The sequence below is a fragment of the Antechinus flavipes genome, chromosome 1 (genome assembly GCF_016432865.1).
Source record: "Antechinus flavipes isolate AdamAnt ecotype Samford, QLD, Australia chromosome 1, AdamAnt_v2, whole genome shotgun sequence".
NCBI classification, from domain to species: domain Eukaryota; kingdom Metazoa; phylum Chordata; class Mammalia; order Dasyuromorphia; family Dasyuridae; genus Antechinus; species Antechinus flavipes.
In genome coordinates, this window is record NC_067398.1 from 360,171,989 (window position 1) to 360,193,510 (window position 21,522).

The 21,522-nt window shown below is 37.3% G+C and overlaps 1 protein-coding gene across 2 annotated transcripts in view; it reads left to right on the plus strand.

Moving 5' to 3' along the window:
• The window catches only part of SMAD7 (SMAD family member 7), a 32,628-nt gene extending 20,472 nt beyond the window's left edge, over nucleotides 1–12,156 (plus strand). For both annotated transcript variants that reach the window (XM_051969638.1, XM_051969639.1), the window contains exon 4: nucleotides 10,096–12,156. In XM_051969638.1, coding sequence (XP_051825598.1) covers nucleotides 10,096–10,634 — 539 coding nt within the window. In that variant the 3' untranslated portion in view covers nucleotides 10,635–12,156. The remainder of the gene's footprint in view (nucleotides 1–10,095) is intronic.
• Nucleotides 12,157–21,522: the final 9,366 nt, after the last annotated feature.

Sequence of the window (21,522 nt, forward strand, 5' to 3'; positions counted from 1 at the left end):
GGCCTGGAGGAACGTGTGTGTGTGTGTGTGTGAGAGAGAGAGAGAGAGAGAGAGAGAGAGAGAGAGAGAGAGAGAGAGAGAGATCGAGATCGACCTTATCCTCTAATCCTGGTATTAGTTCATTTGTCATTCATTTGGGGTCATGGGCATTTGGGGCTGGGGGAGTGGGAGTGTATAGAGGGAATCTGGTCCTAAGAGGTCATGGGTGCTTTTGGGGTGGAGGGGTGGAGGGGTGGGAGGGCCCAACTGGCTGGACAGCTTGAGTTTAGGAATAGAAGTGATTAGATTATGAAGGCAGACAGAAGTAATGATTAACTTTCTCAGTCTGCATACTGTCTCCAGTCTGGCGTTCTGTTGTTTTTCCCTGTAAGTACAGCCCTGGCCTCCAGTCGACAGGGTATTAGGTTGTAAAGAAAGACAGAAGGAATGAAAGCAGGGAGTGAGCAGAGGGAGGAGGGAAAGAGGGAGGGAAGGAAGGAGGGAAGGAGGAAAAGAGGGAGGGAGGGAGGAGGGGAGAAAAAGAAGAGAGAGTGAGAGAGAGGGAAAGGAAAGGAGGAGGGGGACCGCCGGACCGCCTTTTCCATCAGATTCAGGAATGGAATTTATTGGCTGGAATGCAGTAAATGTTCAAAATGCCATCCCATCCAAACAGTTTTCATAATTGTTAGGGAACAAGAGGAGCCGGGGGAGGGTAGAGATGAAAAGGACTTTTGTTTCTCACTGTATTTTTCCACGTCTTCAAATGGTTTCCCTATCCTCTAGAAAAAATAGTATTGAACTGGAGCCGTGCTCTTTTCAGGAGCGTAGGGGATAGGAGGGGGGGGAAGGGCACTGTCTAATTTTTGGACTTGTAATAACTTTCAGAGTACTGTAGGTCAGTGCAGTGCAGAGCTTTATTAAAAACCCACATCGAAAGAACAGCTATATGGAAAGCATTTAGGTATGTAGGAAAAAATTGTCCGGTGCTCTTGGACTTCTGTCTACTTGGAATACTGGTCTTTTATGCATCAATTTTTATTGAGAATTTTTACAAGACTTTCTGTGTAGCCAGCATACCTGTAAGTTGTCGGTTTTTTCAAAAGAGAAAGACTTACATCTAGAAGTATTGGGATTTTGTTGTTGTTTGGAGTGCATTTGGAAATATATTTTAAGGTAGTTATAAAATTTAGTATTCTATTTAGCAAGAACAGTGGAATGGGAACTAGAGAGTTGTTCCCACAGTGAAATGGGAACTAAAAGATACTGGGTGAGTGGGTAAGTGGGGGGAAGGAGAATGTCTGGCTTGGAAGACAGAATCAAGAAGGCTTTGGCTTTCTGCGAGCTTATCTTTACAGTGTGGGGTTGTTATTTTCTTGGGAGAAGAGGAAGAGATAGGGAGCCAAGACTATATCCACTTCAGAAAGCAGATAAGTAAATGCAGTGCACATCCAGAGAGGGAAGGGAGTGAGGAGGGGATGTGTAAAGGTGGAGCTCTCTTTCCTGAAGAGGTCTGAGATACTTCTCTAGTGGGGGCCGGGGGGGGGGGGAGAAGAAGAAGGGGATAGGTAGAAAAGTTGAGACTTTGGTAAGACAGAGAAGATTCTTGAAATTCAGACTTCAAAAAATAATTAAGCTGGATGCATACAAAACAACAGCCAGAGAGGCCCATTTACTGTAAATATTATGAATGGATTTGGCTGACTTTGGAGTCCCCACCCTTCCTTTAAGGCTTTCTCTGAGCTAAGTCAGAATTCGGCCTTCAGACAGCAGCCAGTACACTCTATAATTTGCATGGCTGATGAGGGCTGAATGCTGGGACAGAGGAAGCAGGAGTCAGCCCAACCACTGGAGACAGACAGGCGGTTTTGATTTGTGCCCCTCCCCCTCCCCCCTCTAAATTGTATTCTTTGACTATAAAGCACTGTTTTATATTGGGGTTTTTTTTTTGGAGGGGGGCACAAAGGTTTGGTTTGGTGGTTATAGGACTTAAACCTTGAGCTGAACATCTAAGAAGTTTTGAGGAGTGGGGAGAACAGGGCAATTGTTAGCCCTTGTAATTGATTAATCATCACTTTTAGCTGTAATGTCACATTTATGAATTAATCTTGATAACAAAAAAAAATCTTCATTGCTAGCTACTCAGGCTGTGCTTATGAAAGTTTTGGGGTGAAAATGCAAATGAAAAGGATGATTTGATGGAGAGAAATGTTGAGGGGATGTAATGACTTGGGAGAAAGGAATTTCTTTTAGGACCCTCCCTTGGAATGATGAATGACAAGGAAGAAAAACATGTTTGTAACAGTTTTTTATTTTTGTTTTTGTTTTATGTTAAGATACAGTAAAGCCACATGTCTAGCTTTCCTGGTGGCTATTCATCCACCTTTTCTTTGGTAAATAATTGCAAGAACTCTACTACCTCTGATAACTTTTTAAAATAGCTAGTTAAATATAACCTTTCTTTCCTCCCCTCCCTTTTGCCAAGGTAGTAAAATAAATGAAATCAACATTCTTTATTACAAATCTAGCACAAATTAGAATACAATAATAATGTTAATGCAGGAAGGAAGGGGAAGTCTTAGAGATCATCTAGACAAATTCCTTTAGTTTATAGACCAGAAAACTTGAGTCCCAGAAATGGAAATTGGCTTTCCCCAAGTCACAAGCTATTATAGTATCAGATCTTGGTCAAGTTAATTAACCTTTTATTACCTGTCCTGAGTAGTCCCTTTCTTCAAGGTTAACAGGGTCCTAGGAGGGAAAGGCCAGAAGCATTTCTACTGACCCTGTTCTTGGCAAAGAAAACAAGTAATGAAGGCTAGTCCAAGGTTGGATTATTGCATTGGACTGTCAAATTTAAAAGCCTCAAATATTAAGCACTGTCTATTCACCCAGTTCTCTGGTAAGATTAGGGGGACATACAAAGAGGCACAGGAGGAAAGATTTTTCCAGTTCATTTTCTTGGAAACTTCTAAAACAGGAATCTACTTTCCACTTTTGATAAGTAGAGTATACTAATAAGTATCATAGAAGCTGGTGATTTGAGGATCTTGGAGACACTCCAGGGAAATCACTTTCAAATACCAATGATCATTGAGAAATACAGAGTGAGTAGAGATTGGACTGATTCTGGTTTAGCTCCAGGAAAGATCCCAAATAGCTTTATTTTCTTTTCTTCCTTTGATTTCAAAAATTATGCTTACTTGGATTGAACTTTTATAGTATAAACTGACATTCTTATAAATTTAACCTGCTTTGGACCTCAGATTTTGTTTTTGTAAAAGAAAAGAGGATTGAGCTCTATGATCTCTCTTCTAGGATTCCATATAAGAATATCCATCCGGGGCATTTTACCCCTACCCTGACACACTTTCTCCCCTCATGCAATAATACTAAAGTATGGTGATAAATGGTGATGATGACTCTTAAACAGAATACAGCAAGATCAAAAGTAACTCTGAGCCTAAAAGATCTTTGTTACATTTAGGCTAATTTTAGCATTGAGTTGATTTTATATAAACTTATCTTTTGGAGAGGACCTGGATTTGAAGCCTTGTTCTAATAGTTACTAATTGGGTGACCTGGTGTGACAAGTCATTTCTCTTCAGAATCTCAATCAGTCATGGAATATGAACATCTATTTTAAAGGATTATTATGAGAGGGGAAATTTTGCAAGCCTTTTGAAGTGCTATGAAAAAAGGAATTATTGTCACTCTTTGGAAGTTGGCAATTCTAGTGCAGGATAATAGGACCCTTACATTTCATCTTGGCCAAATGATCATTTTATGGCTATATGCAGCTGAGAGTAGAAGTGACATTTCAAAATTAGAATTTAAAGTCAAATTCCCTGAATCCAAATCCTATGTTCTTTCCATTCCCACATGCTTCCAACTCCCCTCAAATTCCTCACTGGTAAACTTCTCATATTCTTTCTTGGTATAGTAACATCTGTATGCACTTGCCTACCTGGCTGGAAGCTTCCTGAAGAAAGGAGCCTTGTTGCATCACTTATATACTTCCCACTGCATTTAATTCCGTAGTGCTTTTGAGTAAAATTTTAAAAGTGAAGCATTATAAATGTTTTTGGTTGGTTGGTTGAATGGATTAGTGGATTTTTTTGGATGAAACAGAACATCTCATTCCTAGATTATGTTAGATAACTTTTTGGAAGGGAGGAGATAATAATCTTGAGGTTTAATATGTTGTATTTGGTGTGAGTATTAAAGTAAGGGCAGAATAGTCATTGGATTTAAGTGATTCCTGTGTATGTATAGTTGGGAAACCCTGGAGCTTCTGTGTTTGGGCATCAACTTGCAGGGCTGTGGACTTGAAGCTTTCTTTCATGCTTTTATACACTAATTGGCAAATTGGGGTGAGGGTTGGGGTCTACTCTGACTGTTAGAGTTAATCTTCCTGACTAAATGTTTCCTCTTTAACCTTCTGTACCCTTTAGGGTGAATAGGACTTCTAAAGAAAAATGGCAGTCCTCCTTATAATAAGGGAGGCTTGTTGACTTAAACTTTTTAGGAGTTTTACATACTTTGTCTCATAAGCAATTTGGTGGTTCTCTCACTTTCACACATTCCTCATTTCTCCTCTCACTAGTCTCAGGTATTATTTTATCTTCCCCTCCCATGATTACATACAATTTACACTTTTCCAAAGCAGGAGTTCTTAATATAGGGATTCCATGGATAATCTGTGGGACACAGTTTATGAATGCCTTCTAAAATTTTTTTAAGCATTCATTTTTATCCGTCATCCTATCTTCCATCACATAAAGGAAAAAAAAAAAACCCTGTATCACATAAATTTAGTCAAGCAAAACATATATTTTAATATAGCTGTTTGCTTTGTAACCTTATTTATTTTATTTTATGCTTTTTAATATTCTAAGAAAGTGCCAAAGGGAACAATGGCACATTAAAAAGTTATAGCCCAGTCAGCGTTTGTTGCTCTTGAGGAGCATATATAGAGAATGAGGGGTGACAGTTCTGTGAACCCACTCTTTCTTGTGAACCCACTCTTTCCTCTGTACAACCTTTTCCCTTGCCCCCATACTTTGGCAATATGAGAGAAAGCCCTGACTGGACACTTTGAGGATTTTCCTGCCCAACATCCCAGTTTCTATCCCAGTAGTGTGGTGGTAATATTGGTGGGGGTGGGATGGGGGAGCCTCTTGCTCCTCCCCATCTTCCCCTCCTTATACCATCAGACAAAAAGGAAAAACTCCTCCCTTGCCTAAAATGTGGCCTTGAGGTCTGGTCACCCCATGTCATTGAAAAGCCCCCAAGTGAGATTCATTCATGAACTTTTGGTCTTCTATAAAGGTCTGTTCATTCATGACCAGGGCAATTAAATAACTCTTTGTAAGTGGTAGCAAGCGACTTGCTACTTATTAAGTGGTTGTTACTAATGCTAGTGCAAACACAGGTAAAATAGCCTTCTCCCCTTCCTCCCTTTTTCCTTTTCTTGTAAAGGGGGATTTTATATTTTAAGGGATAGGGGGTGGGGAGGAAAAATACCTTAAAGGAATTTCAGTCAGATTCTGCATTTTCCTGGTGGTGTTCCAAAAATTCCCTAAACCGTAGTAAAATGAAAAATTGTTAGCAGGCATCTGATCGCTTTTTACAGCACAGTCTTTTTTTCCCTAGTTTAAAAACAAACAACTACAACCCAGCAACAGTAATAATAACAATACCTCTTTTGTGGTAGGGAGGGGAGGTCTGAGTTGAAAGAAGTAATCAAATTGACCAGATCTTCTTAAAACAGTATTAAGGCAGATTGTAGAATGGAAGTGGTTAGCACTCTTGAGTTACTAACCTGCCTTCTCCAGGAATGATTTTTGAAGCCCCCTTGTCAGATGTGACTTATACACAAATCCTCATTTGGAGAGCTACTGCAGGAGAATTGGGTCTCTCTATAGACAGTGCCAAGCATTTTACTTACAGCTTGTCTGGGATTCTGCTTTTCAGGACTGTTCCTATGTTATTTCAACTATCAAGCATGACTGAGAATCAGGCAAATTGTGGGAAATGCCATTCGAGCTGAGGAAACACAGGGAATTGGCTACATAGGATCTGTATTGGGTTTCCCCAAAGTTGTAAACTGTGGGAGAAATGTCAATGCTGATACAAATAAGGATTTGCTAAACTGCTCTACAGAGAAGCTCATTTGGGCAGGCCAGGATAGGATAGTCAAATCCCATTTGCTTAATTTGGATTTTTCTTGTGGGTGGGGAAAGGTCAGAGGAGAGACTCTTTACCAAAAACTTACTTTAATAGAGAACAGGTGAGAAGAAAGCACACTGCACATATAACCCCACTACACATTTTTTTTTTTTTTTTGCATGAGGGAATTAGCTTTAAAGGTCTTTATACTTAACAGACAGATAACTTACACTCTGCAGTTTATTTGGGCTAAGGCTATTAACATAATCGGGAAACTTCCCTTTCCTGGGGTATGTCTGGCTGAAAATTGCAGGGTGGACTGGCTGGTCTACAAAGAAAATTCAGTCTGAGATTGCAAGACTTCTCTCTCTGTCTCTTACACATTCTAAGTGGGAGGCAGAAAGTGTATTATGCCCTGAACAACTGTAGAAAAAGAGTACCTAACAGACTGTTGGTGGAATGTAGTTATGGGCCCCCTTCCCCTTTCTAAAATGGAAGCTGGTTTTCCCTTTTGGTGTACATCTTTCCCTCCCACCCCCAACTCCCTAAACTTCCCTTGAGGTGGTTTCGCAGGACTAGGTTGGAGGTAATTTGATCCCTGGCTCTCCTCTCAGCCTGCCCCTCTACCTTCCTTGCCTTTCCCCCTTCTCTCTCTCTCTAGGCTTTTTACTTCCCTGCTGTTTATTTGGTGCCAGGTTTCAGTGGGACAGAAGTATATGAAACAAAGTATTGTGGGGCTCAGAAAAGGGGAGGTTTTGAGGCGAACAATCTGAAAGGAGGCAGAATTCACCCTTCAAAAGGAAAAAATAATTTTCTCCCATACCTTGGCTGTGTATTCTTTCTTAATCACTTCTTCATTCCTTTTCTGATCTCTCAATCATCAGACCTAAGACTTAGGATTCCCTCATTTTCACCCTCCAACTTATTATCTCTTATATCCTTTCTGCTTTTCCAGAACTCCCATGGTTAAGCCCCAGTTCCCAGTGAGAGTTGGTTTTCCAAGGTTATGTTCACACATTTCAGAAAGCACCCCATCTTACCCCTTCTGAACTGGGGTTTCCAAGGGAAAATTAGCATCTAGCAGTATTAGTAATTATAACTGTTATTATCTGCCACAAGTGAACTTCTGAGAATTCAGTGATGGTGGATGTTCACTCTCCTGTTTGGCAGCCAATGGATGCTCTTCAGGAACAAGTTACCGTCCTGAGAATTCAGCTACTGTGCTTGTTCCTTTGTTGGGGGCAATGTGAGAGAAAGAGACATAGACAGATGGACCCTCCATATTGTCCCTTTGAGGCTATGTTACCAATTTATTCAAAAGGGACTGAAATCCAAGGCTAAATGCTGCTGTATCTTTTTTTTTTTTTTTTTTTTAAGTTTATAGACCTGAATAGTTCCCAGGTCTTAACATGTCTGTAAAAGTTGGAAGGAGGTTGACTGGGCTGAACTACACTCCGATCCTCACCCTGCCGGCAATAGTCCTTTTCAAGGGGGTGGGGGTGGGCACCGGAACCCACTCCCTATTTTCCTCCTGTCTGGTCTGGCTGATGATCAGTTTATCTGTCCCCCAGTTGCTTGAAAAGGCTGTAGGGAGGAGGGAGGGTTAAAGGAAAAACCATTCTTCCCCCTCCCCCCAACCCACTATACACTTCCCCCCCTTCCCAATTTTTGTTAACAAATACAAAACTTCCGGTCCCCACCCTGCCGCCAAAAACCACAGCTATTCCTGCAGCTCAGGCAGATTTATAGTTCTCTGTCTGAACCTTACATTTATTACTCCAGCTCCAGGCATGAGGAGGAGAGGTAAATTACAGCTGTAGCCACCCGGACGATCCCCCCTTTTTAATGTGCACAAACATCTATTTAAAGAAACATGCACCCTAAACACCAAAAACACTCCTGGACTGGTGACTTTCTTAAAGAGGTCCAGGAAACTTTCTTCATGTCAGCCCATGGGGCGGAGCTTAGAGGAGGTGGAGGAAAGGAGCAAAGCATGGAGGGAGAGCAACCTGAATGTTGAAATGCCGCTCTTCTGGACCTTCCAATCATCCTCCCTGCGTAGGGAGACTTGCTGGACTTGAAGGCCATTTCTATGTCATGCACTTTCTTTCTGAGATATAGACCAAGCTTCTCAGACCATAGAGTATTACTATCTTTCAGTCTCAGTCAGTCCAGATTTAAATTTAAAGAACAAAAACATTTTCTAGCATAGTTCTAGTGTTGTCTTCTGTGAACAATACTGGTTTCTACGTACCATAGAATTTATTTCTTTGAGTTGTTTCTCTACCAGTGGGGCTGGATTGGTGCTGAGTGAGCCACATATCCTCATCTAACTCTTGTGACTAAATAGATAGTGAACCCAGTAGATGGCCAGGGTAGGGATCCTGGCAGGCAGATAGGCAGTGTGCCGTATTAAATCGACCACTGGATTGTTTTGGGAGATCAGGATTTTAGCTTCCAATCTGACATTAACTACCTATGTGTGATTTTGGAACAGGTATTTCTTCTCTCTGAGCTTTAGTTCCCTTATTGGTAAGGGGAGGAGATTGGACTAGATGAATTGTAATATCCTAGCTCTTCTACTTCTTACTCATGTGACTTGGGCAAATTACTTAGCTTCTCAATTTTTTATTTGTAAAATCGGATGATCTCTAAGGTTCTATGCATGACTGAGATTCAGTTAGAATAAAACAAAAAGTCCCTTGCAGCTGAATTTTGTGAACTACAATCTTAATCTAACCAGAACTGTGTCCTGATCAGTCATATAGTTAGATGATTACCTCCTAACTCACATTTGGGTTTTGGTTAGTATGTTTCTTGAAGAAATAAGAATATGCCTGTGTTATATGTCTGTCTAGAGCCCAAATGATGTCCTCTTACAGTCTCAGAATGGGCTGAAGTGATGCCTTAGCATGCTACTTTGTAAAAGATAGGGACCTTCAAAAATTGAGTTGCATTTTGCTCATCAGTCCTGACAGTCTGGAAATCCACTGGGGGAACTTTGTCTCCCACCATTTGGAGGTTTCTGCCAGAGATGATTGCTTCTAGTTCTCTCTCTAGGGATCTGACATCTTTTGGAGGTTCTCATTAAAAAAAGGATGGAGGCTTGCTTAGATGAGTGTTGCTGCTTCCTTTTTCGTGATTCAGTATACTTTCACAAGGGACTATGGAGAAATAAGGGAGAAGATAGCAAGTAGTGAATGAATTAGCTATGTGTTCATATATATCAAAGTTCTTGGGGTTTCTCTATTAAGAAAAATCATCTCATGAAAAATATAAGCTCTCTGAAGGCAAGAACCCATCTCTCTGTCTTGTATATGTATGTATGTATGTATGTCTCTCACATATATGCTATGTAATATGCTCGACTTTGGAGATATAAAGAAGGGCAAAAACATTGGCTCTTACCCCTCAGGGAGTTCACATTCTAAATCAAATATACATACATACACACACACACACATACATATACATACATATACATGAAATATATATATGCATACACATCCTGAGACTGTAAGAGGACATTATTTGGGCTCTAGACAGACACACACACACACACACACACACACACACACACACACACACACACACACACACACATATATATATATACACAAATCAAGTGTATGTGTGTGTGTATATATATATGTATGTATGTATAAATATACATATTTATGTATATACTTAGTTTGGATAGATATGTTTATATCTAAATACATCTATATCTCTCTCTACAAGAAAGACAACATGAGCAGACACTTATTCAATGATTGCTTATTGAATGCAAGTAAATTGAGTTGAATCATGAAAAGAATACAACAGCAAATGCTGTTGCCTTGTCCTGAATGGGGCCTATGATAGAGATGAAGTTGCAGTTAAATGATTTTTTCTGATTTTGGGAAGGTGATTCCCTTCTGACAGCTGTGATTTTTCTTTCTTCTCTAGATTCCCAACTTCTTCAGGAGCCTGGGGATCAGTCACACTGGTGCGTGGTAGCATATTGGGAGGAGAAAACAAGAGTGGGTCGGCTCTACTCTGTCCAAGAGCCCTCCTTGGATATCTTCTATGATCTACCTCAGGGGAATGGCTTTTGCCTCGGACAGCTCAATTCGGACAACAAGAGTCAGCTGGTGCAGAAAGTCCGCAGCAAGATTGGCTGCGGCATCCAGTTGACTCGAGAAGTAGACGGCGTTTGGGTGTATAACCGCAGTAGTTACCCCATCTTTATCAAGTCGGCCACACTGGATAACCCCGACTCCAGGACGTTGTTGGTGCACAAGGTGTTTCCGGGTTTTTCCATCAAGGCTTTTGACTATGAGAAAGCGTACAGTTTGCAGCGGCCCAACGACCATGAGTTCATGCAGCAGCCATGGACGGGCTTCACCGTGCAGATCAGCTTTGTGAAAGGCTGGGGCCAGTGTTACACAAGGCAGTTCATCAGCAGCTGCCCGTGCTGGTTGGAGGTCATATTCAACAATCGATAACGCAACAGGAACGGAGGGGACTAGATGATGTTTAAAACTACTTTGCTGCTAATATTTTCCTTCTGAGTGCTTGCTTTTCATGTAAACTCTTTGGTTGTTTTATTTTTAATTGTTGTTTATGGTTTTCTGTTTGTTTTGTTCTCGAGAAATAGCTTATGGAAAGAATTATTGGGGGGGGAGGGAAATAAGATGGGGAGGGCTACCTGGTAAGTTGAGAATTCATAAGTGGAGTAAAAACCAACAACACCAAACAAAAAGGTATAAATGACCAACGAGTCACAAGAGAATAGAGGGGAGTCACTTTCCCTGTCCCAAATCGCCATTTCATAAGTCCAATCTGTATGGGTAAGAGAGGGATGCGGTAATCTAGATGGGGAGGGTATTTCTCTCGAGGAGGAACCTCCAGTGACAATGTGTATAGCTCTTTAGCCCTTTGGAAATGTTTGAGGGGTCGGGATGTTAGTGCCCTATTAGGTTCTATTGGTTGGTCAGGTGTTCCCTTATAATAGGGCCACCTCCACGATAGAGCCCCCTTGACCTGACCCCTCCCCAGGTACTTCTCCCCCTTTTATAATTGGCTTGGAATAGAAGGCCAAGGGCCCACGCACACACAGGTCTCTTGGAAACAAATATAGAAGATTCTGAACAAGAACCGACCCTCGTCATCCTAACCTTTTCTACCCTCATTGCTGCCATAATTATTATTTTTTCTTTTTTTCCTATTTTTTGGACATCTTGGTTTTTCTGTGAGTTTGACTTCCCTGAAGTATTGCTTATAAAGTGCCCATTTTCCCAGACCTGCTATTCCTACCACAGGAAAAAATTGACTCAGCCTCTCTCCTCCCCAAAACCACACTGTTTAGACCAGTGAGTTGGGGAAGAGAGGGAAAGAGAAGTTCCCTAAGTGGGAAGGAATGGAATGGAAACTAACCCCCCACCCCCACTCCTATTGCACCACCCCTTTCCTTCCCTTCCCTTTCACTACCCTTCAACGGTCCATCTTAACCCAAAGCCGGTTATCAAGGTACCACTTGTGTCCCAGAATACTGTGTTTTCATTTCTTCTACAACTCATACACTTGTATGATACTTTTACACTGTTCTTAGCTCAATGAGCATGTTTAGACCTTAACATAAGCTATTTTTCTAACTACAAAGGTTTAAATGAACAAGAGAAGCATTCTCATTGGAACTTTAGCATTGTAGTGCTTGGTGAGAGAGAAAGGACTCCTGAAAAAAACTGAGATTTATTAAAGAAAAAAATGTATTTTATGTTATATATAAATATATTATTACTTGTAAATACAAAGACGTTTTATAAGCATCATTATTTATGTATTGTGCAATGTGTATAAACAAGAAAAATAAAGAAAGATGCACTTTGCTTTAATATAAATGCAAATAACAAATGCCAAATTAAAAAAAGATAAACACAAGATTGGTGTTTTTTCTATGGGTGTTATCACCTAGCTGAATGTTTTTCTAAAGGAGTTTATGTTCCATTAAACAATTTTTAAAATGTACACTTGACTTGATGTTGTGCACCAGCTTCTGTTTCATTGATTGGGATTGAGGTGGATCATGAGCCCCCTGGGCTTGTTGAAGGACTAGAGGGAGGTGGGACATAAAAACTTGGGTCACTTCCCAATGGGGGAAGGCATGGTAGAGTGGGTTGATGAGCCCTCCAAAAGCGAGGGATACAGTTCTTGACCCTCAGATAAAGTGCAAAACTATTCACAACAGACTTTTTCCGAGCTCTTTGCCAATCAGGTATCTAAAGTGGAAGTGAGCAGCTTGGAATTCTAAGGCCAAATTTATGGAAATCCCCTGTCCTATGACAAACTAAGGTGATTTGTAGAATAATAATTTCATGAGTTGGAGGGAAAAGGTACCTGAATCTACCCTGTGAATTGGAAGGATGACAAATTCTGATTTTCTTTAATTTAGGTTAATTTTTTCAAATAAGTATAAGAAGATATTTCCCAATCTCATCCCCAAGTAAATCTTTTTTTCAGGGCTAAAAATTCCCATTTTCTTCAAATGACATGAACGCAAGGATCTTCACCATCCTGACTACCTTGTCAATGTCCTTAAAATGTAGGGAGTCCTTTGAACTTAATATAATACTCCAGATGTGGAATCACCAGGACGGAGATCAGGGCAACATTCCCTCCCTGTTCTGCTTACTAAGTCCTTCTTCAGCAGTGTAGCCTGAGGTCTCCCACTGTGTCCCTGGCCATCCCCAAACATCCTGATCTATGTTTTGCCACTGGATCCAGATGGCTCTGGCGGAGATAACAAGGCTGGTGACTTTGCACAGTCCTGCCTCACTTAGATCCAATTCACTTGCAAGTCATGACATTTTCCTGATGTTACTAGTCCTCTTTGAGAATAAAGGATGCGTAATAGTAGAGTTGAAGATTGAGAATTCAAAAGTGGAGTAAAAACTTTCTATCTCACTGCTGGTTCAAATTGAGCTCATAGTTCACTAAAACCCTAAGATCTTTTTTGCTCAACAAAAACTATCAATGCTTCCTCAAATGGGACTTGTGAAGTTTACTTTTTATTTTTTTTTTTAAATAATAGCTTTTTATTTTCAAAATATATGAAAAGACAATTTTTAATATTCACTCTTGCAAAACTTTGTGTTTCAGATTTTTTCTCCTACCATTCCCTCACCCTTTCCCCAGACAGTAATCCAATATATGTTAAACATGTGCAATTTTTCTATATATATTTCCACAATTATCATGATACACAAGAAAAATCAGTTCAAAAAGGAAAAAAATGACACCACCAAACATTCAGTCCCCATTGTCCTCTTTGTGGCTGCAGCTGGCTCTCTCCATCACAAGTATATTAGAACTGGCCTGCATCACGTTGAAAAGAGCCAAGTCCATCAGAACTGATCATCACATAATCTTGTTCTGTGTACAATGTTCTTTTGGTTCTACTCACTTCACTTAGCATCATTTCATGTAAATCTCTCCAGGACTCTTCTGAAATCATCCTCCCGATTGTTCTTAAAGAACAATAATATTCCATAACATTCATATATCATAACTTATTAGCCATTCCCCAATTGATGGGCATCCACTCAGTTTCCAGTTCCTTGCCACTACAAAAAAGACTGCTACATTTTTGCACATATGGGTCCTTTTCCTTTTTTAATTATTTCTTTGGGATACAAGTCCAATAGACACTACTAGATCAAAGGGTATCACCTATCTTCATTCAATATTCAATAAGCATTTATTAAATACCTGTAATGGGCTACATTCTGCCAGGAACTAGAGATGCAAAATCTAAAAAAGAAATAATCTTCAAAGGGCTTACTTTCCATGGAAAGGGAACAATATGCACGCAGAGAAGTAACCACCTAATAGTTGCACAGTCATTCTTGATAGGGAGGGCACTAGCAAACAGGGACAGAAATAGACTTCCTATAGGCAGTAGAATTTGAGGGTTAAAAGAAGCCAGGGATTGGTAAGAATAGGAAGATACCTCAGAGGAATGCTGGGAAGATTAAATGAAATTTCATAACTATAAATACAAAGTGCTTTGTACGTGTATGTATATATATGTGTTTTGTGTGTATATACGTGTACTTATCACACGTGCACATATAGTCACATGTAGTTTCACAAACTTTAAAGCTTTCTATGAAAGTCAGTTGATATTAGAGAATAAAGAGATACTTAAAGAGTTTTCTGTTAGGAGAAACAGTTGGAACATCAGAAGTAAAAGTATTTTGATTGAAGGGCATGAAGAGGCAGGGGAAGCAAATATAAAAGCAGACTCAGAAGAATTGTTAAACACAGATGCTATGAGGAATCTGGTCAATAGCTGGAAACTAATCTGTTCACTGAAAAATGCATACAGCATATTCCCATGGTATCTTAGCTTATGTTGAAAAGGAAGGGAGTTTTACCAAAAATTCTGTTTCCTGACCACTGGAAACATGCTCATTTTAGACTACCATATTGATTGAGGCTAGAACTATTGAGAACTCTCAAAGTTTGTGTAGGGAGGAAGAGACAATGCTTTTTGGCACTATCTACAGGGCTGGATTTGAGTTCAAGTCCTGGCTCTGTTATGACATGTGTGACCTTAGTTCACTTTACATCTATGTGCTGATTTCTTATCTTTCAAAGGCATGTTGATTTATGTACCCTATCTCTATTTTAGGTTGTTGTTCAGCCACTCCAATTGTTTTTTTTTTTTTTTTTTTTGCATTTTTGAAGGATTATTGTTATTGTTGTTGTTTTTTTTTTCATTTTTTTTATTTTTTATTTAATGATTACTTTATAATGACAACATTATTCCTTGCACTTGTTTCTTTTCCGATTTTTTTTCCCCCTCCCTCCCTCCACCCCCTCCCCTAGATGGCAAGCAGTCCTTTATATGTTGGATATGTTGCAGTATATCCTAGATACAATATATGTTTGCAGAACCGAACAGTTCTCTTGTTGCATAGGGAGAATTGGATTCAGAAGGTATAAATAACCCGGGAAGAAAAACTAAAATGCAGATAATTCACATTTGTTTCCCAGTGTTCGTTCTTTGGGTGTAGCTGCTTATGTCCGTCATTTATCAATTGAAACTTAGTTAGGTCTCTTTGTCAAAGAAATCCACTTCCATCAAAATATGTCCTCATACAATATCGTTGTCGAAGTGTATAATGATCTCCTGGTTCTGCTCATTTCACTTAGCATCAGTTCATGTAAGTCTCTCCAAGCTTCTCTGTATTCATCCTGCTGGTCATTTCTTACAGAACAATAATATTCCATAACATTCATATACCACAATTTACCCAGCCATTCTCCAATTGATGAGCATCCATTCATTTTCCAGTTTCTAGCCACTACAAATAGGGCTGCTACAAACATTTTCAGCCACTCCAATTGTGTCCAACTCTTTGTGACCCTATTCGGGGTTTTCCTGGCGAAGATACTGGTTTGGCTTGTCATTTCCATTTACAGATGAGGAAACTGAGATGAACAGGGTTAAGTGACTTGCCCAGGATCACATAGCTAGTAAGTGTCTGAGACCTGATTTAAACTCAGGAAGATGAATCTTTCCATTGGACCAAGTAGCTGCCTACTATATTTTATAGTCTTAGAGATTTGTCTAGGAACATGGAGAGGATGAGGGAGTCAGATCTGACTCCCAGATCTGTCAGGGCTCCCTGACTTGAAGTTCACTATCCACTCAACTCTATTTTTACTCTATGCCTGATTTTCATTATCTGTAAAATGAATGTAATCATATTTTAAATATCCACTCCATTATTGATTAAAAGGATTTAAAGCATTATATGAATGTGAATTTTTGTCCTTTTAAAGTTCAACCTAGGATGTCAACACTTTATAAAACTTGACTTAGTCCCTGCTGCTTATGTCTTCTTCCTCAAATGTTTTTAGAGGAAGAGCCCTCTTATTAAATTCTAAATTTAATCATCTTTGCTTTGTATACACACCATATTCCCATCTCACCTGCTCCTGCCCCCAGTAAATTGTAAGCTTCTCTGGAACAACCACAGTCACATTCTTTTTTTTTTTTTTTTTTTTAAACATATTTATTATTTAGCAGAGTGCCTTATATGTAGTAATAATTCACATCTCTATAACATTTTTATTGTTACAAAAAGTTTCCCTTATAAGAAACTTGTGAAGTTGGTAGTTTAAGTTCCATTATCTCCATTTTACAATTAAGGAGCCTGAGACTTGAAAAGGTTAAGTGATTTGCTGAAATCATAAAGCCAATAATTATCAGAGCTTGGCTTTGAACTCAACTCTTGGATCTCCTCTGAATTTAAGGCCAATAATTTTTTTATTTCTCAAAATTTTATTCTTTAAGTATAAAACATCATCATTCCTTTAACTAATAAGTAATAATCAGAGTAACAATCACTTTCTTTTTTAAAAAATCAATCAACAAACATTTATTATTAAGCATCTGTGATGCTCTAGTAACTGGCCAACAGGCTCTTAATAAATCCTTTTTGATTCCTTCGAATTTAAATGGAATGACTAAAGGACTGAAGGCTATTAGTCAATGTTTATTAACTGAATGATCAAAGAAGAGCATCAGAGAGCATGAATAATATAATTTACACTGATAGTCAAGGAGTTTACAGCAGAATGGATGATGAGGCCTGTATCCAAATCTAAACTGAATTTTTTCTTCTAGATATTCCAGTAATGGCAAAGGCTTTTCTAAAGAGTTGGAAGGGACCCAAGAGGCCACCTTGTTCATCCTTCTTCCGATGTAAGCATCCCCTCTACAACACTACAACAGTCTTCTACTTGAATACTTCTAGTGATGGAGAGCTTCTGAATTCAGCTGATTCCATTGTTGGGTAGCTCCATTTATTATAAAATTCACCAAACAAAATCTATCTGCCATTGAACTTGGTTGTTACTTAATGAAATTCTATTTTGACTCTTTGAATATTTTGCAAACATAGTAAAATTCTGTATCTTGATTTGCCTGAGGTAATAAGGTCTCGATGAAAGTATCCCCAACTCTGATTTGGCAAATATCCTTAATAATCTCTTTTTTATAGGATAGGAATGGGTTGGAACAAGGGATTTCTTTGAAATTGTTTTTAAAAAAAACCATTCTATTTTGCTTTAAATAAGCATTCAATGGAATATCTTTTAGAGGTGACAAAAGAAAGGATTAATAAATTGAGTCTACAATTTTTATAAAACTTGGAAAACAAAGCTAATCTTCCTCAAAGAAGCATAAAAAATCTTGAAAATTAAAAGCTCAATAGAATTAAAAATAAAAACAATTGGAACTAAGACAAATTTTTAAGGGTAAAAATATTGATAAGCTATTAGCTAATTTGATTTTTAAAAAGAAAGGAAGAATTTAACAAAATAAAAAATGAAAAGCGAGAATTTACAGCCACTGGAGAGGAAACAAAAAAAAATGATTAGAAACCACTATTCCTGAATTATATGCCAATTGAACTAAAAATATCAAAAAGAGCAAAATCAACAAAAAAAGAATTAGCACAAACAACTCATACTCAGAAAGAAATGAATGAATTTCTATGGAAGAAAATTCTGTTTATAAATCCTGATACATTTAGAAATACAATCTTTCAAACATCTGGAGAATCTATGCTATATAAACTATTAAACTATTTTCAGAAATAAAGAGAGAAGACATTTATCAACATTTCTATGAAACAGGTATGGTTCTAGTTTCCTAATCAGGAGGGATAAAGCAGAGAAAGAAAACTGTAGGTTAATGCCACTAAATTACAAGAAGGTAAAATTTCTTTCTCCTCTGAGGCAATGGAGTTAAGTGACTTGTCCATGGTGACACAGCTAGAAAGTGTTAAGTGTCTGAGGCCAGATTTGAACTCAGGTCCTCTTGACTTCAGGACTGGTTCTAACCACTGCACCAACTAGCTGCTCCCAAAGAAAGGTAAAATTTCTAAGTAAAATATTGGCAGAGATTAGAGCAGTGTACTCCCAAATTATTAATTATGTGTAACTTCAATTTACATAAAGAATAGTCAAAATTAAGAAAACAATTAGTATAACATATTAATAACAAATACCGTATGATCATACTAAAAATGCAGAAAAGACTTTTTGATAAAATACAGACCTTGTTTAGATTAAAATAATTTAAAAATTATTAAAAAGAATTAATTAATTAGAATTAGAATTAATGCACATTCACTCAATGTGATCCAAAACATTTATCTAACATCTAAAGCTAGCATTACTTGCAATGGAAAAACACTAGAAGGCTTCCAAATAAGATTAGAATTGAAGCAAAGATGATCACTGTTTCCAGTATTATTTGATATAATGCTGGAAATACTAGTCTTATCATGTTTTTGTTTATTTGTTTTTAGTGTAAAAAAGAGAGAAAGATAGACTTGTGATTTTACCAGCCACATGATATCATGGACAAAGGGCAGGCCATGGAATCAGGAAGACCTGAATGCTAATTTTCTCTTTGACTCAAAGCAGTTATATAGACAAATCATTTAACTTCTCAGAACCTTAGACAATTCTCTAACATAGTAGTCACAGAAAATTTGCTGATCTGTATCAGTAGGAGTTCTCATAACAGGAGATTCCCATACTTATGAAATCACAACTATGTTAATAAGATAAGAGAAAGAAATGAATAATCATTGGCAAAGAGGAGCAAAAATTATTTATTTGCAGATATAATAGTTTATTTAGAAAATTGTGCAGAATGAACAAAAATAAATCATACAATTACTGACTTTGGTAAAGTAACAGGATACAAAACAAATATTTCAAAAGCAATCAGGAGGAAAAAAAAGCAAAATGCCATTTTAAAAACCAAGAAAATGTGTTAAATATATTGGCATTAATGTAGCAACATGCATAGTATAAAAACCAGAATAGAATAGAACAAAAGTTCTTTGAAAACAGCAACTGTTGATTTTACACACACACACACACACACACACACACACACACACACACACACACACACACATACACACACATTTGTGCCTAATAGGAGCCATTTCTGGAGTGGGGAGAGGGAAGAAAAAAAAGAAATTTACATAATAATGTTAATATATATTTAAAAAGAATAGTAGGCTGTACATAATAGATTTATAGTTTTATGTATAATCATCTTTAAAAAATTATAATACGTTAGGGAAATACTTGTTGTATACCATAAATTTAAAACTAAATATATTTTTTTAAAATATTGGGAGGCTGAACTGCAGTTTGACAGAAAAGAAATTCAAACCAGCACTTTAATTGTAGCATGTGCCATTGTAACAAATACCAAATATTTAAACAAGCTATACGTGAGAAATTCTACCCCGAACAACTTGGAAGAGAATAAAGTACTAAAATTTTCATAACTTTGAATAGAGCATCAACTTATAACCAGTCATGACATAAAGAATATTATAAAAGACAACACTGATTGCAATGATTAAAAACAAAAATAAAACCTTTTTGAACAAATACAGCTAGAATATGAAGAAAGGATATAGAATGGGATAAAAAGACTTTGCATGAAATATCTCTATTGATGATTGACATGCAAAATCTTGTGGGAAATGCCAAACATTTGTAAGATTGAGAGCTGTTATCTAATAGATAAGTGATCAAATGATATGAACTAATATTTATCAAAAGAAAAAATAGACTTAAGAATCATCTTAAAAAGTATTCCAAATGTCTAATTATCAGAGAACTGAACATGAAAATATATCACTTTACACTCATCAAATTGTTGAAAGTGAAAAAATTTAATATGGTAAAATAGATGTGTTATTATATGCATATAAAAAAATTGTGCTCTTTTACCTAGTAATCCTCATATTGGCTTTCTTCACTGAGATGTGATAACAAGAAACCCATTTTATGAAAACAAGTATGGTAGTATTATTTGTAACAGCAGGAAATTTTGAAATAAAACATGTACCAAAGGATTGGGAAATGGCTGACCAAATAGTGATGTGGAAAAGAAATGCTATATTATTATGTGGTAACAAATGCTGAATATAAAGAATTCAAAGAAATATGGGAATATGCAAATGAATATGCACTTGAGTAGATGCTGTGTAAACAAAGTGGAACCAAAAGAACAATTTACATAATTACTACAACTACATAAATGAAAATAACTTTAAATAGCAACCAAATGGATGAAAAACATTGGTATTAACTTTTAAAGCACAAACCTACTCTTTTTTTATTTTATTTTTCCTCCAATAAATGTTTTAAAAAACATATCATATTGAAATCTTTTGTCTTTATATCACAATCTTTTCCCACTCTCTTCAAATCTGATTGAATCCTCCATTTAAACTAAGGAAAATAATTTAGAAAAAAAATCACAAACAGAAACCTTGCCTCACAATACATGTAATTTCTGTTCTAATAGCACATCATACCTCTCCCCTTTCCCCAGTAAAAAAGAAGTTTGCTTCATTTTTTCTTCTTTGGGACTTCAGTGATTTTTTCTGCTTATATATTTACAGTCATTGTGTATGTTCTTTTGCTTCTGCATATTTGTTTAGTAGCAGTTCATAAAAATCTCTCATATTTTTCTGAATTCTTCAGTCATCATTTTTCATTTATAAGTAAGTTCATTACATTCATATTGCATATTTTTTAAGCCATTTCCCAATTAATGAACACCTACTTTGTTTCTATTTCTTTACACCCTTGGAGTGCTGCTATGAATATTTTTGATTTAGATTTTTTTTTTAGTTTAATAACTATCTTTGATTTATTTAAGATAAGTATTTAAGATAAGTACCTAGTTGTGTTATGGCTGGGTCAAATATGATGGACTCTTTGAGGAACTTTTCTGTCTTTTCTTTAGTAAATGGAAACCCACTGAAGTGTAAGGTTCATAGGATCATAGATTTTTAGTGGTTTCACTTTGTGGAAAGGATCTCAAATGTGCAGTCCCTTAATTTGATGTCTGAGCAATCTGAGACTTGGGGAAGTTAAATAAATCAAGTAAATAAGCTTACTATTTGTCAGGCACTGTGATAAGCAAGTACAAAGGTAGTGATTGGTAGTAAAGTTCCAACCTCAGGTACCCTGACCCAAAATATAACACTCTTCTCACTCTGCTATGAATGTATTATCACCACAAATCACTCTTTTATGACATTAGATATAACTATTTTTTTGGGGAGGAATTTCATAATGTGGGGAATTTAATCATGAAGACATATACTTTGTATGGTATGTTTGAGCAATATTTCTCAACCTAAAAAAATTAGACCCTTTACTGTAACTAAGATTCTGTTAGTGTCTGGAGGATAATATTCTTCAAGGAAAGATACCTTTCAAACTGTGTTTTGGCTATATCCACCTCTTTACTTTCATTGTATGTTGTAAAGG